At 32.3% G+C, this 27729-nt stretch overlaps 2 protein-coding genes across 3 annotated transcripts in view; both read left to right on the plus strand.

Annotated features, from left to right (window-relative positions):
* Nucleotides 1–1945: 1945 nt before the first annotated feature.
* Nucleotides 1946–18922, plus strand: LOC148605491 (uncharacterized). Of its 2 annotated transcripts, XM_088548729.1 has the most exons (12): nucleotides 1946–2083; nucleotides 2570–2748; nucleotides 3937–4044; nucleotides 4712–4802; nucleotides 5604–5653; nucleotides 7646–7727; nucleotides 8332–8417; nucleotides 10661–10855; nucleotides 14800–14895; nucleotides 15933–16202; nucleotides 16665–16750; nucleotides 17734–18922. In XM_088548729.1, the coding sequence occupies exons 1-12, from the start codon at nucleotides 1960–1962 to the stop codon at nucleotides 17948–17950; spliced, it is 1584 nt and encodes a 527-aa protein (XP_088404855.1). In that variant the 5' UTR covers nucleotides 1946–1959; the 3' UTR covers nucleotides 17951–18922. The 2 variants fall into 2 exon arrangements, with proteins under 2 accessions (XP_088404855.1, XP_088404856.1); XM_088548730.1 differs by lacking the exon at nucleotides 10661–10855 and having other exon boundaries at nucleotides 17734–18084.
* Nucleotides 18923–26287: 7365 nt separating this feature from the next.
* Nucleotides 26288–27729, plus strand: part of LOC148605492 (uncharacterized) — a 50244-nt gene continuing 48802 nt past the window's right edge. The window contains exon 1 of the mRNA XM_088550159.1: nucleotides 26288–27729. Coding sequence (XP_088406285.1) covers nucleotides 27517–27729 — 213 coding nt within the window. The 5' untranslated portion in view covers nucleotides 26288–27516.

Consider the following 27729-nt stretch of genomic DNA (forward strand, 5'->3'; position numbering starts at 1 on the left):
TCATTAAAAATAAATGATTAAGAAAATTCTTCAGCGCTGAATACAGTAAGTACTCTATAATAACATGGTTTATAGAGAGACGGGCAAGTTTCCAATCACGGGGGAGGATGAATTCAAAGCTATCATACGTGACTCTGACTGTATTGAAATTCCTAGCCGGATCATTCTACGACGGAGACATATTTAGCATTCCTTGTACTATTTTGGTGTTGATTTTTTTCTCGAGAATGTGCTACCTACGTGACAACATTTCAAATATTTAAAATAAAAAGGAAGGAGAAAATGTCGGCCAAAAATACCGAAGCGTCAGCAGTGGGATAATTCAAATATGTGAAAAAAAACATAGCCTAAATGTGAACAGATATGAAACAGAGACGATGTAGAAAGCTACATTATTAAGAACTTAAAAAAACAAAACAAGACAAAATATGAAAAAAAACCAGCGAAGACCCGGGAGTAGACCCGTTACATATAACACTAAAGTATTTGAAACGCCATATATCTGCCTCGGATATTTAACAATTCCTTATGATAAAGCGTGGACATATGTATGTAAATTATTATAACCTTCTTGTACAAGATACAGATACCGACACGTTAATAAGTCTGTGAAGATGCTGCATGTATTATATATTTCTGTTTTCTGTTTTTTTGGGTTTTTTTTTCTTTTGTTTTGTTTTGTTTTGTTTTTACTTTTTTGTCGTTTACGTATTCGTTTGGTTACATCGCACCGAAAATCAAGATTATGCCGGACATATTGTAGGAGTGAAAAAATGATAACTTCTATAATTATTTCTGATATTTGCTTTGTACTTGTACATGTATTAATGTACTACCTAGATGTACCTAGATCTGAACTTAGATGGTCGTCAGTACAGATTGTTCAATCATATCAAAATAATGATACCCGACAACCGACATGACACACAAGCAAATAATACAGTGTTTGTATCTTCGACGTATCCTTACTTCCCCATTCTCTAGTTCATTTTGTCAGTATCAATTAGTTGATTTCTTGATTATTTTTATAGTCAAGGGTATACATTATTTTGTACATTATTTTGTACATGTAGCTTCTTTTTTAAGGTTTATACTGCGTTTGACATTCTCGATTATTGTCGCGTGTTGTGGGCTATATAATGTTTTATTTTATTTATTATAGTATAATGTTTTGTTTTTTTTCCAAAATAAAAAGAATATATAATATAATTAATACAAGTCAAAGTTGTAGAAATAATGAAGAGACTGCTTACTTATTCCTGTTGATCGGGTCTTTTTTTGGTAGGTGGCTAGGATCAAATAAATAAAAAAACAAAACGTGACATGATAATAAAATTCGAATAAGCAGTTTATCAGAATCGTTTTCAGGTAAAACAATTGTAAATGCATGAACTTAGTGAATTAATACCCTTAAGGGGGTGGGGTCCACATTGCTATTAATATCACGACAATCCAACTATGTTTTTTTTTTTTTGTTGCGTGAAGTAGCAGACAGGTCTGTTTCATATTTATTAGTTAGAAAATAGTCACATTGCAATTTTTAAGTTTGTTTTCACTATTGCGTGGTTCCTTGCTTTTCTTAACTAATTTTGACTTCATATACATGTACTTAATACAATGTGCTTGATGATAAGATTTTTAAATGAGGAAATATATAGTGATCGAGCTGTCTGTTCCATCCGTCCACAATTTTTATCCTCAACTTCTCCGAAATCACTGAAGTGAATTCGATGAAACTTGCACACATTCTTCATTAGATAATTCTAGCATGCACTCTCTCTTATTCTTTTATATCCATCTTTTAAGACTTGTAGATTCCTCAGCGGTTTGGGGGTTATCACATTGTGAGTTTACTGGCAGTTTTTCTTATTTCTTATTGAAATCTTCATATGTTCATTCATAGTTTAACAATGCATATATTTTATATTTTTTCATTAAATTCACATGTTTTAGAAGTTCATGCAGACAAGAAAACTACCCGACTTAAAAAGATGCCAAAGTAAGGTCTATCTTCGGAGTGATACGGTGTTTCTGAGACACTTCAAAGAAAAGAGAAAGTTGAAGGAGAAAACACTAAATGAAGGTATTCGAATTAGAGTCCAAGATATAATCTTAAAAGCGTCCAGTTGCTCAGTTCTTGGCCACCCTTTTGTATCCGAATTCCAAAGCCCTGAAAATGATTATTTTACACAATCTACGCACAATGTGTAGAGTTATATTAACGATGACATATATATAGAAGTAATAGTAACATTATGCTGGATGAGAGCCAGCTGAATGGATTTATACTGCTCCTACAGAACTCACAGTTGTCTTTCTTTTCGTATCTTCATATATTAGTAACTTACAGTTATTTACAATATACCGTATAATAGAGCACGATTAACCCATAAACTTTTTAACAGTGGAAGTTATGTCCAAGCAATCACGACCAAATAAACTACATTTGTATGAGGTAACCGTCTGGCCGATGCAAAAAAAAATAGGAACATGAATTCCAAAATAAACGCAGATTTATTTATTTCGAACAAAAGCGGCATTCATCATTCTTTTTCAAATGTATTGGCAGAAGAGGCACAAAAAATACTGAAAAAGAAATATGTATCGGAACGAAAGGACCATCTTTCACGATTGTTACAGTTACACAAACTGGTGCCATTGCGGTCTGTCCTGTCACAAATTGGCAGAGAAACTGTGGTTTTAAATTCGGTACCGAAGCATTTTGAAATTATCCAACCTCTTTTAAAGGCAAGTATGAGAAAAGAACACAAAGTCTTTTTTTTATTCTTAAGAGGAAGAAGATGTGTGTGTGTGTGTGTGTGACTTCTTTTATTAATGTCTTATTTTCTGTATTGGTAGACTTCGAAAAGAATAAGACTGTTCTCTTAAACAATGATTGATTGTTGGGATTTAACGCCCGAACAGCAATATTTCATCTATATTCAAGCGAGTTGTTCTCTTAAACAAAAGTGCAAAGAAAAATAATTTAGCTGATACACATTAGTTAAATGAAGGGAAACTATGGTTACAGCGAATTTGGAAGTCAAGGGACAAAATCAAAGCAAGAAAAAAAGAAGAAAACAGAAATAGATATAAAAAACAATGAACATGCAAAATTACCCAAAACAATTTAGGATAAGTATATACGAAACACAAAACAAAAAATGATTGATTTCATTAATACACACTTAGTTGCTTCAATGTACTTTATCTTATGCTGTTTCAAGATTAAAAGGATGTACTCAACCCCTTTGATGTTTTCTCTGTGCTGAAGTACACGTTAACGTCATTACACATTGCACAAAGAAATTCAATCTTTTCTTTATTTAGATCTTTTGAAACTAATCGGTTAGAACTTACCATTTGGAATTGGAAACTTGTCTTTTTCTTTATCATTGTTGATTCATTGAAGCACATTTAGAAAGCTTGTTCATGCTGCTTAAATTACATAAGACTATTATTTCACTTAGAAAAAGCAAAAACCTTGAAATGCCATTGTAATCAAGTTCTCCCCTGCGACAAATTTGCGCAAGCTAACAATTTAGTTTTTGTATTACTCATTATAATGCATAGGCAGATGATAAGTTCTATTTAGAATATATAGGATGAAATAAATTATCGTCTATGTAATTGGAAAAAGCCTGACAAAAACACAAATTAGAGGGGTAAAAACGAAATTTTACTGGCCAGAAACAATAAAATCAATTCACAAAATCATTCTTATCGTAAATGAAAATCACAATTACATGTAAATTAATCATCAGTAGAAAAACTAAGTACCATTGAAAGCAGTCTAGAATAGCATCATATTTATACAGTTCATTTAAGATATGAAATTGTCATTTTGATCAAATTGATTCTTATAAGGAGCAGTATTGCCAAATCAGAAAAAAATTAAAACGCAAAATATAGCTGAAAGATAATCATTTGTTGCAGAACGACCCGTATGTACAACAATTAGACCTATCACACACAGAACTAGATACAAATTGCTGTCATTTGCTGACAGGCCTGACATGCAGGAATTATAGCATCACCTGCTTGGTAAGAGTAAGGAATTATTAGTTTGAAGTTTGACATGGCATAATATATTTTCTTAAGTAAAAATGAGTTTATTTTGAAATGGTGTTACATTGATTGCAAAACGCGTGCTAAACTACTGAAAAGGAATAGTTTTGGTTAAAAAGATAATTTAATTCTTTCTTCACTGATGTGCTAAACATAGAAAATTCACATTCAGTCTTTCTGCCCTGGACCATGGGCTTTGTGTTTATCATTTACATCGGTACAAATGAGGCAAAATTGCACAACACAAAAAAAGAAAGTAAAAAAGCATACCAATGGAAAACGAACATTAGGAACTCAACTAAAAATGTGCCCGAAAAACTGGGCCGTTTCTGCTTATTACAATACCCCCGCAATGGTTTAACTTTTTGATTGACAACTATTACATATTTGTACAGTTCGGTGCAATATTGTAAAAAGAAAATAGGCATCTAGATGGCCACCAAACAAATATCAATTTCTTTTCTTTATTGACAAGCATTTTATCCTTGTCTTTAAATTAACCGTTGCTATTTTTTTGACCTAATTGCTAGTTATTTTTGGACAGTTTCAAAATGACTTTTTTCAAAGCTCGTTGTCATTCATGAATTATAAAAAAGTTACATTCGATTGGTGCTAATTAATTAAGCTTTATTTTTGAAAACAGACACTGAATGATTGCGGTCTTAATGGAAGCGTTCTAAGATCATTTACCGAAAATTGCAGCTTCATGCAGACAAAGAATTTACAGTTAGAAGGTACAATTACTAGTTATCATATCTGTATAAACATTTTATTTTTATGTGTAAAAAGACAATACTAATGTGTAGTTATAGAAATTATAATACTATTAACAAAATTAAAATCGAAAAAGAAAACAATAAAACCAAGATTTATTACACAAATACTGTACTGAACTTCCAATATCATTCGAAACACCTGAATATGAACACTACTTACAGAAATAACACAAGATATCATATGCTTTCTAAAATTAAAACATGACTTCCATACACAGTATCTTGCAAATTAGCTAAGGCTGTTGAATAACGCAAAGATTTATTCTACCACTGCATAATATCGTCTCCTGGTTACCTTTTTAGTTATGAGCAACGTCAAAAACAGGAAACCGGTAACAAGTTTAAAGGTGTCCTCTCCGACCGCCACGCTCAAAAGATTGCTGAAAAAATAACTATGTTGGACAAATTTCGAATGTTTTACTTTGAAAATGAGATTGGATTGCAGGAAATTGGAAATTGCTGAAAATATCGATATATTTATTTGTACTCTCGAAACAGTCAGATTAGCTTGGGGAACCCTGACTTGCAACCTGTCTGCTCCTAAACTTCGTCAAATAAATTTGATGTTTTCCGGTAAAGTAAACGTATTGTATATGTATGTGTTCAAACATGTATGTTCTGTAATCATTTTAGAATAGTCTGGTCCAGAAACTTATGATGAATGTTTGGGTGTTGGGTGTTAATTCCCTTGTAATAATCTTTACTGAAGAATATAACAAAATCATAATGTCTCCTTTAATGATTCAACATTTTTTTCAGATAATAATATTACAGAAAGGGATTACCATACCCTTGGAATCTTATTGAAGGTAAGTCACTGAGAAAAAAAAAACATCTGAAAAAGAAACTTTATCGAATTTGAAAAGTTGTGTAAATATAGGCCATTCATTCTTGGTAAGTGACCGTTTGAGTACGTATCTGACTCCTAATTGTCTAGTACCTTGAACTGTCGAAGAAATTAAACATGTAATCTGGAACGGAATTCCATTTCCAATAAAACATGTTAACGTTTTTATTATCAAACAAACTGCTCCAAATGACATTGTGATTGCACTAAATTATCTTACTTTCACCTTTCAAAGGGGACGATTCTTTTTTCAATGTTTCAGATATATATTTCTCATTTCTAAGTGATGACAAAGTTTTCATATGCTTATCTAAATAAATTTGGACTTCTGCTTCACTATGACTTTTTACGGAGAAACGCGTAATCGTTAAATTGATGTTGTAGCAAGTAAAAACAAGGAGACCATGATTTTAAATAAAGAATAATATGCATATAAACCGGGACAAAAACTAGACCGAGAAAAAAAATAAATAACGCAAACAGACAAACGTAACAATATTCAAGCAACCCGCAACACTTGATACTGGGAGTATTGACTGGGTACACAGGGAGGTAACCGTCTTTTGCTCTTGGATAAAATGTAACAAGTGGCTCCAAGGATCCTGATTCCCTCGTCTGGTTAAATTTAGCCTTTCAAGAGTAATACATTTAACAAGGAGTTGTCCAACAGTTTTGACTCAAGTATGACTTATCATAAGGATCATTTCAGCAATTGAAGGTTTCTTTCTATCATTCATAGTTTTCAAGATATTGGCTGAAAACTAAAAAAAAAGATAAATAAAACAATAACAATCACAAAAACATCACTTTTCACCTTTCAAGGGCAATAACTCTTACAAAGAGTCGTTTGACATTTTCGATCCCTTCAAGACTTTTGTAGGCCTACTGTTTGACCCCCAATATTCTATTTTTAGTAACAGCAACCATGTTTTTCGACAGATGAAAAATCCCCACCTTAGTTCTATGCATGATACCCCACGGTACATTCTTACCAGGTTTGGTTGCAATTGGTCAAGTGTCAGGGGGAGAAGATTTTGAAAGAAATAACATCAAAAATAACAAATAAACGTCGAAAAAGGGTAATTACTCCAAGATGGGTGAACAGATAAAAATGAAAATTGGATCACAGATAGATCGCATCATGCTGAAGACTTTTTTCCATGTCAAAAGTGGCTAAACCTAACGGTTTTGGAGATCTATGCGAAAAACTACTGTCAGACTCGTATGTTCTACGTTTAGTAACGGCGGCCATATTTCTCGACGGATGAAAAATCCCCTCATCAATTCTCTGCAGGATACCCCCAAGAAACATTCATACCAAGTTTGGTTTCAATTGGTCAAGTAGTGTCAGAGGAGAAGAGTTTTCAAAAATTGTTAACGACGATGACGACGGACGCCAAGTGATGGCAAGAACTCACATGACTTTCGACAAGGTGAGCTAAAATGGACACTTCAACATTGTTAAATAAAATGTTTCGACTAATTTTCAATAGAGAACCAGACTACCTCCAAATATTCCCTAGTTTCTTTTGGCAGCAATATTGACGACATCTTCTAACATGTACCATCTGCCTTTTTATTAAAAAAAAAAAAACACAATCTATTGTTTTATGGCATGGAACATTGTAAAAGTGAGGTTTGCTTCAGTTCGGTTTGGTCACAGACCCAGTCTTTGCAAAATATCACGGAAAGGACAGTTGTAGTGATTTACTTTATTAAACGATTTGAGATGTAATAATAATATTACAAATAAGCATATACATATGACATATTGTTATATGAGGAAATTTTTGACATAAATGTGAAGATAAAACTATTTATTACTGTTCGGTAATTATGGTGTTACCTTGGGGAAGTTCGGTGCACTACCTTTAATTGGAAGGAATAACATACATCAGTTCTTAATTATAGTTTATTATCTTCCTGCAAAAGAAAATATAACTGTTATTTTCAGAGATGTTCGATTTTGAGGTCATTGTCTTTGAAAGGGAACAAATTAGAATCTGAAGGATGTACGGAATTCTCATCTGAAATCGGTAAGATTTGCTTCAAGATTTTAGAACTAATTCAGTTTTGAAAAAAGATCAGACTTGACGCAGTGCGGCTAATGTGTTTTTATGAATGTCTATAGTTAACGTTAAAATGTACATAAAGTAAAAATTTGGAAATCATTTCGCTCTTACTTCTTTTTAAGTTCCGTGACGACGTCGTCTTCTCAATATGAAAAATTGATAATACAATACTTGTGATCATAATCACTCTTTTAAAACTCAACAGATTTCAGTATCTTCCTAATTTTAACACCTGAAACATATTCAAATGTACAAACACACGAAAACTTTCTTTGTTTAGGTTTTGAGAAATTTTACAACGGTTGTTTTGCCAAAACTCCTTTTTCACATATTTTATAATCCTTATCAAATGTTTTTGTAATCCTTACTGGTTATACAGTGAAACCTGTCTAAACCGGGTCCTCAATAAACCTAAAACATGTCTAAACCAGACACAAGTTAGATCCCAAAGTCTGACATAGAGGCTGAAGTTTTGTTTTGTTTTTTGTTTTTTTCTTAAGTTTTACAACTTAAATTTAAATTTATATATTGCTATTTATTATTGCTGAAAATTCTGCTCTTCTTGCAGGTAACCATAGGTGTTTAGAAACGTTTGACCTAAGTTGGAACCATATTCGACGGAATGGAGCTATCGATATAGCCAAAGGAATTCAGGTATTGATCTCAATTGAGATAGTTCGTACTAATGCTATTAGATAGATTTTCTTACTTTTTTCCAAAGATGACCCTGAACGAACATACTGTAAAATATTAAGAAAAAAAAATAGGGAAATTTCAGTTAAGCTTATTAATAAAAAAACGGGTGGATAAAATTTCTTTAAAATGTCTACAAAGAACACTTACATGTATGTGACATTATTTTATTTTTCAAAAAAAAAACTGGAATAACCAAACTTTTTTCTTGTGATATCAAAATACTGAAATTCCCGTTGTCTTTCTATTGAACATTAATTTATCTCCACCTTGAAAGTAATGATTGTAATTTTACCATATATCGGTTATGACCCAAATTTAAATACGTTAAAGACATTTGTATTGCATTATTTCAAACACTATTTGCTCATTTAAAATACATACTTCTGTATGATTTTGCAAGGTGACAGAAAAGAATGCTCCGTGTAATTGGTTTGATATACCTTAAATGTTCTTACCTTGATTTTCTTAATCGAACTCTAAGATAAAGTTCTATTCTATTGTACAATTTAGCAAAAATTAATTTCATAAATACAACTTGAGAACAAGCAGAAAGCTACAACTAACTGTTACGAACTTTTTAATTAAAATTACACAAGTCTGACAATTGGTATTGGTACTAGAATTTTGAAGTTTCTTATTGACTCTCTGAATGATCAGGTTAATCATGATGTTTAAAGTTTCTCATTGACTCTCTGATTGATCAGGTTAGTCATGATGTCTGAAGTTTCTTATTGACTCTCTGGTTGATCTGGTTAATCGTGATGTCTGAAGTTTCTTATTGACTCTCGGATTGACCAGGTTAATTATGATGTTTGAAGTTTTTTTTGGCTCTCTGAATAATCATGTTAATCATGATGTGTGAAGTTCCTTATTGACTCTCTGATTGATCAGGATAATCATGTCTGAAGTTTCTTATTGACTCTCTGATTGATCGTGTTAATCATGATGTTTAAAGTTTCTTATTGACTCTGTGATTGATCGTGTTAATCATGATGTTTGAAGTTACTTATTGACTCTCTGATTGATCAGTTTCTTTTTGACTCTCTGATTGATCAGGTTAATCATGATGTGTGAAGTTTCTTATTGACTCTCTGATTTATCAAGTTGCTGTAGATGTTGTACGTTATCTAATGATTTGTCCTTAACACTATGGTATGTGTGTATATTCCGATTGAATGTAATGCAATTGTCCAGTACATATCCCAAAGAAACAAAAAGGAAAGTTATGTTTTTGTATTCAACGTAAAAATGATCAATGATTACACTGAACAATAGTAAAAGAACAAAAATTAAGTATTAAGTACCATTCTATATACAATACAGAAACCAAACAAAATATAGAGGTGATTTATGGTGCTGGAAAACATATCAAACAAACAATCCTCTGTTGATACGTCATATTTTCACGTTACTGCAGTCTGTATACTGGCTTGTTTTCCATTAACCAGTACGAACCAGCTTTCTTTAATTAATTTCGTCGGGTTCGTCAAGTGAGTGATGCAAACCTGTGGGTACGAACCAATAATGGCACACGAATCGTAATCGTGGAACGAACTGTATAATGAAAAGCACCCCAGATCTGTATTTTGGAGAAACCATACATTCATTTACTGCATAAGTCAACCCAACCAAGAACGATAATTTTGGCAAAATACTGTTTTCGTGCACAATCTACATGTATATAATCTTTATCTCAAAAGTAAAAAAATAAAAAAAAAACGAATGAAAACTAAGTCAGGTTATGAGGTCTGTAGCATTTTTTAAATTAGAAAATAAAAGTATATTCGATTGTTTTCTTACATGTACGAATCACAACCTGTTTGATTTAAATAAAGACAGCTATATGTATTTAATGTGTCACCGTTACTATAAGATCTGCCCGAGTCTTGTATGGATCTGTATCTATTTATTGTATTATACCTAAGATGATTGGAAGCATCACTGAACAATGGTAAAAGCATTATAGAGTTGGTTGATTAATAATGCAGTATTATTTTTTTTTCTCTCTTTGAAATAATGTAAATTACTTTCTCTCCCCCTTTGTTTCTTAGTAATTAGTTCGTATACTTGATTTACATAAGCTGCAACATTTCAAGGTGAATTTGAACACAAATCTCCAGAATGACTTTAAGCCAATTTGATTAAAACCGATTTGCATTTCGTTTAAAATGCCACATCGTTCTTCAGATATTGTTTTTTAGGCTAACAACTCGTTGAAGTTAGTGAATTTATCTTGGAACGGCTTCGGCTACGAAGGATGTTCGGCATTATCGGATGCGTTGGAGGAAAACAAATCTCTGATCGAGTTAGATATCTGCAGTAATAGAATCCACCCTCCAGCACTGTTGGAATTAATGAAAGGGCTATGCAACAACTCTACACTCGAAAAAATAAATGTGAGTCAAAACCAAATTAGATATGTAATATATCACATATATAGACTCAATCAACTCGACGGTAACTCCAGAAAAATAGAAGACGCTTATGATGCCAGTGCACCTTGCCCATGTTGTTAGTTGAGGCTGGGATCATGCCAGTGCACCTTGCCCATGTTGTTAGTGGAGGCTGGGTTTTTCATTTACTTATCATGCCAGTGCACCTTGCCCATGTTGTTAGTGGAGGCTGGGTTGTTCATTTACTTATCATGCCAGTGCACCTTGCCCATGTTGTTAGTTGAGGCTGGGATCATGCCAGTGCACCTTGCCCATGTTGTTAGTGGAGGCTGAGATCATGCCAGTGCACCTTGCCCATGTTGTTAGTGGAGGCTGAGATCATGCCAGTGCACCTTGCCCATGTTGTTAGTTGAGGCTGGGATCATGCCAGTGCACCTTGCCCATGTTGTTAGTGGAGGCTGGGTTGTTCATTTACTTATCATGCCAGTGCACCTTGCCCATTTTGTTAGTGGAGGCTGGGATCATGCCAGTGCACCTTGCCCATGTTGTTAGTGGAGTCCTGGTTGTTCATTTACTTTTGTTTTCATGTGCGTGTTTTTTTTGGTTATTTCTTTACGGTTTCAATAATGAACCCCGTTTTTTTCTTTCATGCAAAACAAGCGTTTTGACAATCTTTTATCGAAGGGGAAAATCAACAATGACAAAACAAGCATTAAAGTAGAAATACTATGAACAAGCCCACAAAGGAAATACTCCCACTTTAAATGGAGTTCAATGTTAAAAACTTTAAGTTCAATCATCTCCCTTTTGAGTCGTACGACGGTAATAATATTTCTTCATGAAAATCTTCATATTGCGTCCAACCTTCCTATAAAAATTCATCATAATTCAACAAGGAAATGCGCTGACAAAGTTTTCAAATGTAAAATACCGAAGTTGGAATATCTCCTTTTAGGAGTCCTCTGACAGTAAATACAGAAATACCAATGATATATATTGCCAATTTCGATATGCTGTAAACCTGTTATAAAGAGTAAGTTGTAATCAACAGTATTCGATGCATCTACATACGATGCCCAACCCTCATATAAAAGTAGTTCTGGAGGAGTCACGCTGACAAGAAATGTGAACAGACGGAGGGACGGGATTTATACCCCAAACTTTGTTGAGGGTACTATAAACTGGAGATCAATTTATTCCCTCCAGGATAAAACATACCTATTGGCTCTGTCTGAAGCCTTAATAAATTGTCATAATTTATTCTTATCAATCTGTACGATTCGTAAATATTTTTTTAAAAGATTTTTGAAGTGTTTATTAATTTCCAAGTTCATAAACAATGCTACTGCTTAAATTATTCATTCATGTGAAAATAACTAACTTCCATTCTATTTAACAAAATAATAATTATTTTAATTTCATTCCAGCGCATTTGTTTAGTAATCTAATTACATAATTACTCTAAGCGATTTACATGTAAAATGCATATGCAATACATATACAATATATCAATATACAAAAAATAAATAGCATACATAAAAATCATCGCATATTAATTTCTTAATCAGAATATCGTTTTAGGTACGTTCTGAAGATATTTCTGGTTTACTGGGAGCAATGTTCATATCAACTCATATAGAATGCTTCCATTCACCAAAAGAGTATTGCGTTTATATTAAATCACCTCTGCTTTACTTATAAGTAAAATTACAGTACAAATACACCGAATGGGTTTAACTATAAAAACGAAGAAAAGATAATAAGTTTGAATCATTTCACTAAAACCAAATGAATGACCTTTGCTTGAGTGACATATAACATGGTATATAATTACACTTTGATCTATTTTTACGAGTGTAATTCATTTTAATGCTCTTATTTTCAGCGGAATGATTTTTTGCTGTAATTACAAATTTTTGCAGACACTGGTATTCGACCCACAGTTTGCAAAGTTTATTTTATAATGACTTTTAATAAAAAAAGAGAATAATATAAGTCGAGAAGTAGTTCAGTTAAGCGTAAATATGGGTAATAGTTAAGACAACAATACCTACATTTGAAAGATGAATATTAACGAAATACAAATAAAATGCAAATAAAACGTAATAAAAGAAACAGAAAGTGAGGCGTGGAGCCTTCATCATTGCAAAAGTACTTGCTAAGAAGATAAATCGAGAGAAAAAAGTGATATTCATTATTGATATTCATCGTTGTAGGTAAGAAGCCTCACATATTTAATGTAAATGATTATATTAATTAAAGTACTCATAAAAACTGTTTTTGTTCAGTGTGTATCGTATTTCCTTAAGTCTCCTTAAAATAAAAGTACTCATGGGGGCATGGCTACATTGTAAATGTTTTATATAGTAAACCAAGAAAAATCCCGAATCGTACACGAGATGTAATTATCTGAAGAAAAGTTGTATTTATTTCAGAGCACTTCGTCTTCTTCGTCTCTACGTTATTAAACTTGTTTTCTTCATGCATCAGCTTCTTGTGGCTTCTAAGAAAATCATCTAGCATCTTACTAAACAATTAATCAAGTGCATTTCCTTAGGCTTCACATAAAATCATTATTACACCAGAAGACTAGCTCTTACTTAGACGATGTACTTTGAACTTAGAATTTTCCTAATGAAGAATAAAATGTTGCTGTAATCTAGACCAATATCTTATTTTATTAACAGTAAAATTGATTTAGGATTCCTTAATTGAGATAAAAGCTTTATAGATTATCGTTGATAATCTTTCAAAGGTAATATTATTCTCTTTGGCTACTATAGCAGAGGCGAGTAAAGCAATCCGAATAAAGATCACCAATGTTCATCTTTTAATGGCCTTTTTTCCCAGTGGCGCTGTTTATTTTGACTTTGACAAAAGCAAGTGTGTTTTTAGGTTCTAGTAGGAAGTTCTATCATTATATATATCCTATCTTCCCTGTATAATAAATTTCGATAATTTACGAGTAAAAATGTGTTTTGTGTTTTCATTCTAGAACTATCTCCCGCTAAAACGTTACAACACGTTTCTCTTGTGACGTTAATTTTGTTTGACATCATTAAAGAAACGGTATACTAATCCACCGAACACAAAATTTTAATTCATTTGAAACGGCAATTCATTTTTGAAAACATCTGTCTAATAAATAGAATTGGTAATCATGAATAACCAAACTAATTATGATAACTCGTGTGGAGAACGCTTAGAAATTATAAATTATATTGAATATAATTATATTATTTTGGTTATTCACTCTTTCCAACTGATCATCCCAGTATTCAGTGCTAGTCAAAGAGATAACAGTTCGTTAGATTAAAAGGAAATTTCTCAAGGTAGTGATGCTGTTTTTTTGGTGGGTGTTTCTAGAAAAGCAGAGGACGCTTACCCTATCGGTGCACCTGGTCCATGCTCCCAGTTTTTAGTGGAGTCCGAGTTGCTCATTTACTTTTGTTACTTTATATGTATGATTTTAGTTACTTTATGTTCTTTGTTGTGTATGTCTGTTTTCCATGTCTGGTCTTTGTCCCTGGATTACATTCTTTTGATTACCGCTATAATTTTGGTTCCCTTGATTACTCTTTCACCATTAAATTAAATGATATATTAAAGTTTTTGTTTTCGTAAGCTCTAGAATTATAACCAAAAAGTTCTTTGTTGTGGATTTAATCGTTAGTTCCTATTTGTACTTTTTGTAAAAAAAAATTCGATGTCTAGATTTCTTCAATTAGCTCATTCCTGTGATCTGTGAAAACCTTATGGTACTATATTGCATCTGATTTAATGCCAAGGTCAACATATTTTCAACACTTTAATGACATGTATGTTATACACGAATATAATGTTTGGATTAAATATTCTAAGGGTTATATCTTTCTATTGTTAATCTAAAACAATTAAGTTAAAGGTAATAGAACTTAAACATGTTTCTCATTCCATCGAATATTTAGCTAAGTCACAACCCTATAACACCAGCAGTGACGACAATATTTTTGGAGGCTTTATTTGATACAAATTTTACAGGACTTAAAGAAATAATCATGGAGGTAGGTGATAACATCAAAACGCAGTTAATCAAAACGTACTTGTTATTTATTGAATATCTGAAAAAAACTTTACTTAACTAAGAGATATTAAACAGTAAAACATTCAAAAACAAGACCAAGGAAATGAAATAGGGTTTGTAAGTCTCGTTCTAGTTTCATTTTCTTTACCTGAATTTTCGATGTAGAACGTATTGAAATCCGAAGACCGATCTGCATTTTAACGCTGTATAACAATGCAAAATCTTCTATTTTATGTTGTTTCTTAACACTTTTATTATATAGAAATAGATATTTGTCGTTTTTTGTCGGTATTTTTTACACAAAAAGATGTTTTGCTTTTAACCCTGAACTCAACGCTTTCTAACTGACACATCTCCATGATTTTGAATGATAGACTAGGACCCATTCTCGTGAAATCACGGAATTACATGACGAGACTTACATACCCTTTAGCAACACAGATTTGAGTTACAAAATTGAGAAATGGACTTTGTACACCGGTAAGCTGGTGTCCTTTGGTTATATCTTGTACATGCGCATGTTACACAGAAGACAATAAACACGACTAAGGTATACAAGATTTTTTTAAAAAGTTAAGTCAATTCATATTTAAGAAATTTATGATGGAGAACCGTATAATTATGAAGTTTATAAATGAGAACTTAATTAATCGGGTCAACAGAGCATTTCCATGAAAAAGAAAAAAAAACGAAACAATACTAAATGAAGTCATTATATATTTCATCCCTTGCCAGACTAAAAAAGAAAGCCATAAAGTGTACCGATGCGCTACATAATTAGAAAAGACGGCACTAAAATTTAAGCCTAACGGCATATTCAGTTAAAAAAAAACTATCTAAAAGCAATATTTGCAGACACGAGGACAAATACAATAGCATATCAATATGGAATGCGAAGCGTGGGCATCACTGATTAGGTTAACATTTTTTTTTCAGAGTAAATCGGTTAAAAGTTGAGCAAGTTATGAAACACAGGGTTAAGTCGAAAATAACAGTATGACATTATATTTATTTCAGAAAGTAGTTGTCGACCATGGTTTCCCACAAATAGTACGCAGAATACAACAACATAGATCATTGAGTGTTAAATACCAAAGGTCTTTGCCGTTCCATGTAAGACCCGAGAAGTTGCGAATGGAAGTTCAAGCGCCTTCTGTTTTTAACATGGATCCGCTAAAATTACTTTATTTACTGAAAGAGAAGAATAGAGCGCAAGACTTCTTCAACAAAATAAACAAAGATAATAACGATGTACTAACAATAGATGAAATACAGGCCTTATTTCGGGTAGGTCAGCATTTTAACATACTTATATAACGTAAAACACATTTACGTCCCAGCCTTCTTATCACATGTATCACATTTTACAATGAAGTTCCAGAGATCATTACATTTAAGGCCCCCAAGGTTAGTTGAATAATGGGACGCCCTTCCTTTGACCAACCCAATTTATTTGTATATTTTTTTCACTTAATTCTATTATACTTATTAAACATTACCAAAAATGAAACAAAACATTTCTATCAGGTAGGATTCTATCCATTGGAATATTTATAAATGAATTTAAGCTTTGTCAATAAATACTACATTGTTGACCTTTGTCATTAAACTCCATCACGTATGCTTTTGAGAATTCATCAAACCATACTCAACATGCTGTGGAAACTGACAAATCCATTTCCTTGACATATGCAATTGTAAGATGAAAACAATAGATAGTTCCAGGATGTTGTGGTACATTTTCTTCAGGAAATGGGTGTCTCCGTTACCACAAGTGTAGTAGATAAAATTATGGAGTTTATGGATACAGATCAGAGCGGATCAATTGATTTGGGGTACGTCTTTGTACTTGTTTATGGTAGAATACGACAAAGTAAGATGAATTAAAAAACATCCAAAGAACCAATTACAACCATAATGCTCTCCATAAAGTCTTGTCCCATCAAAGGAAATTCCCATAAAAAATCAAAAAAAATTTCGGAAGCTTTACAATAGACAATGAACAATCTGATCCAAATTGTTAATTTGGGATGAAATCTCTGCTGGTCTTGATTGGCTTCTTTCTGACACATAGTTGATTTTTGCTCACAAAGTGATGGATATTTTCCAATTTTGCATCACAACCCGATCCTTAGACATACGGTTTAGTAATCCATCATTGCACTGTTGTTTAGACAAAAGAACAATTGTTATTTATCCTCATTTGATAGCACTGAAAGAACTTTAAACTTGAAATTTGGCAAAACTTTATGTAAATCGAGTATTGACCAATACTTATATCTTGGATTGATAAACATTACAGGTTTTGCAAACTTAAGTTCTTGGAAATTTCTTCAATTGACAAGAATTGAGAGAGAGTAATCAAGGGAACCAAGGTTATAGCGGTAATCAAAAGAATGTAATCCAGGGACAAAGACCATACATGGAAAACAGACATACACAACAAAGAACATAAAGTAACTAAATTCATACATAGAAAGTAACAAAAGCAAAATGAGCAACTCGGACTCCACTAAAACTTGGAGCATGGACCAGGTGCACCGGTAGGGTAAGCGTCCTCTGCTTTTCTATAAACACCCGCCGAGTTGCTCATAAAAAGTCAAATCCGGGGTAGACAAACAAGGAAAGGAAAACTATGACAGTTTTCATGGTGCAGATGGATACACCATAACGATCCACGAGTTCATGATGACGACCAAATTGAGAAAATTCTAAAACTAGGATGAATTTATATCTTTTAAGATAATTAAGGTCTTAATAAAATTGATAGGGGGAATACCGTACTCGAAACTAATATTGTGCAAATCCTTTGTTTCAGCGAGTTTTTGGACGCTGACAAACGAATCAGAAAAATGTCACGTGATCATGCAAGATTAGCTACATCTCGGCAGGGATACAATAAGTACTCAAGGTCATTTGCACGTGGTCACATTGATCCAATGACATTTCAGCTTAGAGTTCATGAACCAAAACAACTTCTGCCACCGATCAAATCACGAGAGCCATCCATTTCACCTGTTCCTAGAACAAAATAACTTTTGCCTCTCGCATGGATCATCATGGGCGGAATTATTTAAATACATTTCGAATCGAATTAAATTGTTTCCTTTAGTGACCAGAAATAGTTGCTTCATTATAAGGCTTATTTGGTGATTGAACATAAATTATATGTTTACTCTTAAATTAACTTTTTGTTATCTAAATTTTATCACAGTATACCTTATACAATCTAGGATTATTTTTTCAGGATATTATGTAACATTTATCGTTGAATGTCAATCATGTATTCTAATACAAGCCATCGTAACGTAAAATACTTTACCCACAAGAATAGCTCCCGAAGAAGAAATGTATCAGCTTTTGTTATATGTCAATCATTTTGATGTGATCCTGCAGGCAGCTTATATTTAGTCAAGGAAACCTAATAATAACTATCAATGTTCCCACTTGTCACATCTTTAGTGATGTGTTATCATTAATTACGAGCTAAACTCGGTCTTGAATTGACTATCTTAAGCCTGCTTCAGACTATAAAATATACTAACAAGACCATCGTCTATGGACAGCGTCAATCTAAATAGGCCTGACATTAAGAAAGATCACGTAGAAAAAGGTCATGATTTTGACATTCAAATATATCAAGGTTATTTTATAAATTGTGTCAGCCTAGAAAAGCTCGAGCGTATATAGTGATATACACGAATGTATTTGTCTATTTGTTTTCTTTCTTTCATTTGATGCAACAACAAAAAAAAACTCATACGAACAATTCATGAAAAACCGTCAACTAGAAATAATTGCATCTTACCATTAATTACAATGATGATAAATGTGTCCAGCTTAGTGAAGTTCTAATGTAATTGACGTTTGAATTTTTGATTGTTAAATGACAACTTGTACTTTTTCTTGGAAATGTTCAACGTACTAAATAATTTAGATTTTTTAATCTTTGTCTTATCTTTGTGTTGCATTGGTTGAAATAAACTGTTTTCAAAATACACAAAAAATTTTGATTAATACACATTTAAGCCGCAGACAACGGAATTGCTATTGAAAATAAAGTGGTTAGTAAAATAGACCAGGTAAAATTGGTAGGAGTATAAAAAATGATGTACCGTTCGGTCAGCTTATAAATCTGACATTACCTTGTTTCGATATTAAAAAATTCTTTGTTTGGTGTACTACTTCTTGTTTTATTGTCATAGAAATAAATCTGTCTATAGACTAATACATGCAGCTAAAAATATTTCCGAGACGTTCGTTTGCTTCTAATTACGAATAAGGCTGGTTTTATGGAAAATATCTGCAAACACGCCAGTTTAATTCTACGGCAAACAAAACAATAAAATTTAAGGGGTCGATCTTCTAAGCAAAACCAATTTACATCCTGCAATTTATTTTCTTTTGCAGACATATTGCACATTTTATTGGTTCTAATACTATTTATTTTAAGGCGGATACGTATATGTCTCGCATATCAACATAAATCAAACAAAACATCTAAATACCTAAAAAGTTAGCTGTAATTTAAAAATACGGTAATAGTCATTAAGCATTCCTGTTAATACTAAGCTAAAATTCGATCAACCAGTCCAAGAGTAACAACAAACCTTTGTAACCTGAGTTATCAGGCTAGCCTTTAATGTGTTGTTGTCAGCTTCTATTTACTTGTATGTTGCTGGAGCATATAGAAACAACTATGTTGCTGTATCTTTGCTTAATGCTGCTTTTGGGCCAGCTGCAGCCTGCACTGTGATTGTGAGAAGCCCATTGAAGACCCATGGGTGGCCTTTAAGTGACAATTTCATCCCGGATGGGTTGTTTTCACCATATCTATTATCGTTATATTTTATACAGAGTGAGAAGCATTAGAAATCGAAAGAGTTTAACAGAGTGTCATATAAAACTGTAAGAAAAACCAACTGACAGTTCTCGTTACTTTATTTACAAGCAATTTTATAATGTATTGAGAGTGCAATGATTCTTATTTAATTAAACTATCCGTTAAAAGTGTTAAGTAAAAATCCAACTATAGCAAACAAGAAGCTAATTAGCATCGATATTTTTCGATGATAGCTGTCATAGATGACTGATCGTAACGTTATTTACTTGCGATATTTATCACATCAGATTTTCATCGACGATTACCGGTTTATTTTTTAGAGTCTGTTGTGTTCATGTCAATTTTCTGTATGCTATCAGTTTCTTTATGACAAAAAAACCGTTATTCCCAAAACGTCTTCTTGTTCTAATTTATGTAGATGGTTCAATGTTCATCTTACATTCAATAAGAATAAATGAACACTTCTTTAAGCTTAAGTATTCACTGGAATCAATTTTTTTTTATTTTACATTTAGAATATCCCAAAGAATTACTACTCATAATTATGATGATCACCAGTACAAAGTATATTTAGCTGTTCCTCAACTTAGTAAGTTTTAGTTCTCTTAAATGGTATGTGAATATCAGTTCGTTTTTTTTAAATTGCATGCTTTTTTAGAAACTAAACAAATATTGCAATAAAATAATATATACTATATGAATTAAATATCAGCCATGTTTTAATATTTGGAAGAGGTCGCACCATAATTTTACCTGAACAAGTAAATAAGATTGTTTTCATTCAAGTAAACATTAAATTAAATGGCTTCACTAAAAGGGTGTCAAAAACCAACTTCTATTAAGTTATAATTTTCCCGAAGAATATTTCATTTTTATCCATCATAAAAGTGGGTTAATCGATTAACTTGAAATTTGACTGTCCTTAAAAAATTTACTACCATTATTTACTTTTACTGTACTATTACAACTCTGTTTTCATAAAATCTAAACTCCAGTGCTTTAAAGTCGGCAGAAGTTACTTCATTCCTTTGAATTCCGTATAATTGGAATAAATTGCTGAAACTTCTAAAGGAATCGTAACCTTTGGTATACAGAAAATCTTTACTTAATAAGACGAATGTTGGTTTTTCAACCAAAGCACATTAAGATAAAATTTTACATTTCAGTACTTGTACTTTTAAACGTTTGTATTGTTAACGAGATATGAGGTTTTCATAAATTATTAAAATGCTCGCACACCGGCAAGATACAAGTAGCAATGCAGGAGAAACAGGACGGGGATTGTTTACACAAAGCAACGCAAGAAACACAACAGACGAAGAAACAATCGTTCAACATAATTGAACCACAATTAACACGAAAATAAAACAGGTCGAAGTCATGTGCTCGAAAAGGACGAGAAGGTCTGTTTCTTTCATGATACCAACCGTTGAGCTTCTTGAAGGTCAAGCCCGGTAAAACAGGTAGACTATCTTTTAAAGATAGATATCGTTCAATCATATAGGTAAGTGACATTCCACTTTAGTCATTTGAGTTATAGCAACAACCATAGAACTTCTGGTATGACATTTTGTTCAGGGATAATATATCTTTGACTCAAAACATATTTTAAAATCGATGTAAAGCTCGCAATTTTAAGACAGCATATTAGTTCACAGACAAACGCTCCATGTGATGAATCTACTGGATTGTTATTGCATAGGAAAAAAAGTTGACGTTGTCGTGTTGACCCTGTGATACCACGAGAATGGATCACTTGACTTCTATTTGAAATCATAGAAAATACGTGATTTGTGATTTCCAGAATTACCGTATCGGGACCGGAGTTAATTTACCGATCATGTGACTTCTGCGTTTTGTGAGGCATAAAAATGGCGTGTCCCAAGTAATATTTTTGTCAATGTGAAAAACATGTTATAAAAATCTTGAAATAAAAAAAAAATACGACACTGACAATCTTTCAATAATTTTATGTGCTGTGTCTGATTGTTTCGCTGACGGTAGGGAAAAAAACCTTTTTTGCTGTAACTAATCCTTACAAAGTGTTACCGGAAACGTCTTTTCCGACCTCCATCACAAAGAGCGATCGATTTCGGATATCACGTATTGTTGTTTATACAGTAAAAGCTACTATATTATCAACGAAAAACTTTTCTGTGTAAAGACGATGAAATAACTATGTCTCTTAATTATTCATACTCTATAACCAGTTTGGTAAGAACATAAAAGTGATTTTTTTCAAACATTGATGTACCCGGAAGTATCAACCAAAATAGAAATCTTACTTAGGTTTTAGATGATTCTAAAGAGTAGAAGTTCCGGTTCAGAAATAAATCGAGAGAGACATACTTACTCTATTGTCAAATTGTTTGTAATGCTTAAAGTTTACCTCTTTTATCATTTTTAAACCAGTCTTCAGTAACCAGTCTTGGGTAACACAATGAAAGTCAAACGAATAATTTTCCTTTGATGTTTGTACACCAAAATGCACGCGATTGGACAAATGAACAACAACTATTGGTTGAGAACAAGCAAGATTTGATGATATTTCTCCTAAGTTATATTAATAGTTGATTAGGCAATTTATAGTCAAACAGCTTCTAGTGGAGCGTTTCCAAAAGTTAAAATTTGCATTAGGCAATCAAATTAAATTTGACATTTACATTTTTTCACAAACCAAGATTTCATCACACAATGTACATTAGTTGCTGATTTGGAGTTTGAATTAGTAGCCATTGTTTTACGGTTTGCAGACTACGTTTTGTACTGTTCGACAGTATGAATTACAAATTTTCTTTCATATCGTATTTGCCAAAGAATAATTTACATTGGTGTTTTATCAAAATTTAATTAAATTAATCATCGCGAGAAAACATGGCTAACACGCTAATTAATTCGACACCAAATATTACAGATTTTTTTGCGAGTCGAAATGACTATAAACTTTTAAAACATCAATTAAGAATATTTTATTGCCAATTAATTAGATTTCAATAAAATTCAAATCAAGAGGAAGCGACTGAAGTTGATTTACTGCTTCGATTAAACTTCGTCTTCAACCACAGACAACGACTAAGTTGAAATTTAATATGAACATCGAGATTTGTCTGAGAAAATGTACAACATTTTTCAGACCTTGAATTCAGTTGTTTCATATGGAATTTAGTTTATTTTTTATCCATAACAAGTTATACAAATGATAATATAAGTTACTTAAGATCATATCCGTAGATATAAAGATTGTATACACCTGAAATACCAAAGTACGCCCTCAGGCGTTGCCAGAAGGTACAAAACAATCTACATATCTACTGATGTGGACGTTTGTAACACAATTATCGCTGAGATATATCCATCAATAATTGTTCTAAACTGAGATGGCCAAAATGAAGCGACTCAAAGCAACGCTTTTGGCAAAACTTTGATATTGTTATGAAATAGAAAAAATCTAGATTTTTTTCTGTGGTAGACCCCTACATGTCAACAAAATACAAAGCTTTTAGAAATTTTTTTTCATTTTACGTTTTAGATTTTGGCTCTTTTCTTCTCTGTCAATACTGTCATAATTACATGACGTCAATAAGGTTAATGTTCACATAGCGGCAGACAGTATACTCACAGTTCGCTGACGAAAGCGAAATATCCATATGTACAGTAACAGCAGTTTTAAGTAAAGAAATTCTAGAAAAAAAAGAAAATGTTTTCCAAGAAAATGTTCCAAGCGTTTTTCCTTTCTAACTAAAAGTCAAAATAAAAAATGTATCCCTCTGAAATCTTTAATGGAGACTTTGTGAAAGTGTTAGATATCAGGTGACATTCCACAGTCGTGTTCATAGATAATCAAAATCCTAGAAACGGAGACAGTGATATCTTTTATTTACTGTGAACATTTTTCCTGACGTTTTCGATGCTTGCTTTTTTGATCTGTTGATTGTTTTATTTGTTATGTTGCTTCTTTTTGTGTGTTTTCGTCCTTCTTGTATTGTTAGGTTTGTTTTATTTGTTTTGTAACTGTCGTCTATATTTTGTTTTGGTTTGCTTATCCTATCAAATTACGTTGAGAGACTGCACAACTCTATTGATCACTTTTAAACTTAATGCAGTAGAATGTTTACTCGTATTTCTTGCTCGTTGAATATCTTCATTACCCCCGGCATGAATTCCAACGTTTCCACATTTGCCTTTTTCTCCGCCAGTCTGTACGCTGCTTTGCATTTATGTATTAAGTTTCCGTGCAAACTTCATTTTTATTCACGTTATGCCGAAAATGGAATCTATTGTTGTGCATAAAATAAAAATACGCCACTACTTCAGTTATTTATATGAGCAGAACGACTGACATTTCAGAATTACATTACCTTATACGATGAGTTGTCAGTAACTTGCTGGGATTACGTTTGTTGAACAGGACTGTATGTTTCACTGGAAAACGGTGGAAGCAAAACAAAAATCATATAAAGTTTGTCACTGGAATTTTTATTAATCAGATTTGAACCTAAGCTATTTGTCTACTCGATGAGTAATTACAAGCATTATGAAAGTATATTAATTCGTGTTTTTTTTTTTCACACAATGGACAGCTATATAAGCTTCATTGTATGACATATTATTTGACTTCTCCACAGGAACCACTGTACAGATTATTGACACACTATTGAAACGAAAACCTGGTCTTTCTTTTTTCTCATGAAATCGACTAAATTACCCAACAAGTTAAAGAAATATAAATAAAAAGTTTAATCAAGATTGAAAACATGACAATTTATGTCAATAAATAATTAGATTGGTTACATAACTTTAATGCGACAATCACATGGGAAATATAAAGCAGCATTGCACGTTACATCATCGTCATAAGTATCATCGAGGAATTAAAAAAACACAATAATAACAACACTGTTATTTAAGATTCAAAGTACATAATGGATAATCATTGTATTTCTGTCTAGAAAATTTTGTGCTCAGTTATGTAACAAAAAAAAACATACAAAAAGACATGTACTGCTAAGTACATACCGCATATCAACACGTATATTAAAGGTCTACGGCTTTGCCTATTCACTGAAAATGCATCTGTTAATGTGCGTTATTATCAAACCCTTACTTGATTAAAAAGTAATATGTTGAGTCGTAATATTGCCCTTTGTTCTGGTTCAAATATCGTGTCAAAGTCTATACTTTCTTTCTATATTTTTTTTTGTGGATTATTTCTTAGCTTTGTGACTTTGACCATGTACTTTTAAGCTATTTAAACATATCGCTGAAAATAAATGCATGCACTTTTTCTCAGTTGGAATATCATTTTTTTTCCTAAAAAATTGGTAAATTATTTATATCAGCCTATCACCGATCAATTGACAAGTTGATCATTTCTAGATACATAATTCCATAGTATTAAAAAAGGCAATCACTGCTTCAAGCCTTTGAATATATATCAACGATTACTTTATGGGTTTTTGGTATGTCATATTGGAATTGTCTATAAGATTGCAACAGGTGTTACAAATCTTGTCATTATCTCTCAGAAAGCGTTTTTTTTATATTATTTTAGCCTAAGAACATTTCATTAAATGAGAATCAAGGACAAAAAGCGTTCGGTCTAATGACTTTTGTCAGACAGGCTAATAAAAAGGACCGTTCATAATACGTTTCCAGTAGCTTGAGGGCATTCTATTGCTAAGTTTCAATATCAATACGATGTTTGACTAGAAGGAAAATTATTGTGTCTTGTAACAAATAATATATCCTTAAAGAAATTCTACAATGAAAATATCTATTTCACAGAACTTATAAAAAAGTTATTGGAATCTGTGAATTATTGTCGACGAAAAACTCTTGTTATTTCAACATCAATTACGGATTCAACAACACAGTGATAAAGGCATTTGATCTCTTTATTCTTGGGAAGTGAGGACCTTAATTATTACAAATGTAAGGAGAATGCATGATGTACCATTTTTTTATTTTTCCAAGCTTCTACTGTTTTATTAATTAGAATCATTACATGAAACAGTTTAATGGATTAGTTTGTCTAAAGGAAAACATTGAAATCTAACTAAGAATATAAAACAACGTTTGAAGCATAGTTTTTTAATTGAGGAATTGATTGAATAATTACCAGTGTGTTAAAATCTGGTTCCTTTCATTGATAGATTAATTTCTGCATTGGAGTGTATTTTAAACATTATTCAAAGATGTCTTGAATTCTGCAGTGTTCTACAGCAAAGGAACAATGACTAATTGGTTGTTAAAATGACATTTCATATTCGGTAATTATGGCACCGAGAGAAATATCTAAGTCTCCATGACGGAAGCACCTGAATAGATAAATTAACGACAAAAAGAATATATAATTTCCGTGATTATATAAAGATTTTGGAATTATTTGCCTTTGAAGTAATGGAATGCATTAATTATAGTATAAAGTTTAGTTTCTTCGTTTGGTCGTTAAGCTAAATGATTAACCATTAACATTCTTATACTGATAAGGAAGGAGGATAAGCAGATATTAGATATTTTTGTAACAAAATTCACCAATTGAAGCAAATTGCACGGGATATAACTAGTTATTCAATAGATAACTAGATCAGTGTTCGAGCATGTACAATCGTTTTTTTTATAATCAAAAGACGGCGGTTAAGCATATGAAAATTGCATTCATTTCATTCATTTTACTATACGACTGTCAATTTCCCGAAAATGCGAACTTTTTAGAATTGTTTTTCCAATAGCCGTGAAGCTTAAAAAAACAACTCTGACTTCTTTGAAAGAAATAGTAGGAGCTAAAATCGGTCAATTAGAACTCCAAGACCGTCGGCTTCATATTGATGAGGCAGTTATAATTGTCATCATTAAGTATGAAAATGAAAGATTGGATTAACGCTACAGGACTTATTGTATTCAATCAAAGTGGTCTAGACTTAGAGGACTCTCTAACTATGTTAGTTTAATTGAGAATTGAAACTGACTTTTAAAGTCACGTAGATAAATTTGAAGTAAGCAACTTTTTTACTGCAATAGGAATACGCTTTGAAATTCTTGATTGACCTACTATATATCATACTTTTCCTGAGAGATTAAGAGACACTGGTGATAAAGCAGCATGAAATTAATGGACATTTATCGTTTGATAAAGTATATGATAATTGGCGTCAACTACAAAGACTAGAAATACCAATCAAAGATTTGTTTTGACGAAGCGAAAATATGATGTTTATATTTATGTACCTGTGTGGGTTTATAAAAAAATAGGTAAGGTCTTCATGGAATAGAATAAGCCTGGATTGATTTGGTATGAATATCAAAGCTTGTATTTTAATCTGTTCGTTACCGTGGGATATCAATTTAAATATCATTATATGCACTTTTAAGAAAAGTTCCGTAATATAATTGAAACTGAATTCTGCTACTGACATGGGAACTTAATATCTGTTTCACCATTATAGAAATGGGGAATGATCTTGGAAGTATTAGTGACGCAATAATTCGGAAAATACAACACCAAACATATACTTAAAACGATGATTTTTAGAAACAAAGGTAACAGAAAAGAAACAATTCTGTAAAAAAGATGTACGAATAGACGGAATTTAGACGAAAAAAAGTAGAACAGAAAAAGTATTCAGCACTAGCTATTGCAATGACTCCATAGAAAAGAAATAAAACACTTTGATATGTTTTGTTGCGTTTATAGTTGACAAGACAACTTTAAACGGGGTAAGAAACAAAGACATTTCTTATTTGGTTGTCCACCAGGCAATGTCAATGTTGACCAGGAAGGGAACGATGGTTCGTAAGAACCGCGGCTCTATGAAGCGCCAGTCGGTTCGAAGACAACAAAACGGAGCTCGTAAAACACAGAGGCCATTGTCATCAGACGGTCCGGAATCACCAAGGGTTGTAGCTGTAAAGAGGGAGGAATTTAAGTACCCAGAACCATCACCGACTCGAAGTGTTGCCAGCACTGTGGTG

Source organism: Perna viridis, chromosome 10, assembly GCF_037379345.1.
Source record: "Perna viridis isolate PV_CMFRI_1.1 ecotype Kerala chromosome 10, ASM3737934v1, whole genome shotgun sequence".
NCBI lineage: Eukaryota > Metazoa > Mollusca > Bivalvia > Mytilida > Mytilidae > Perna > Perna viridis.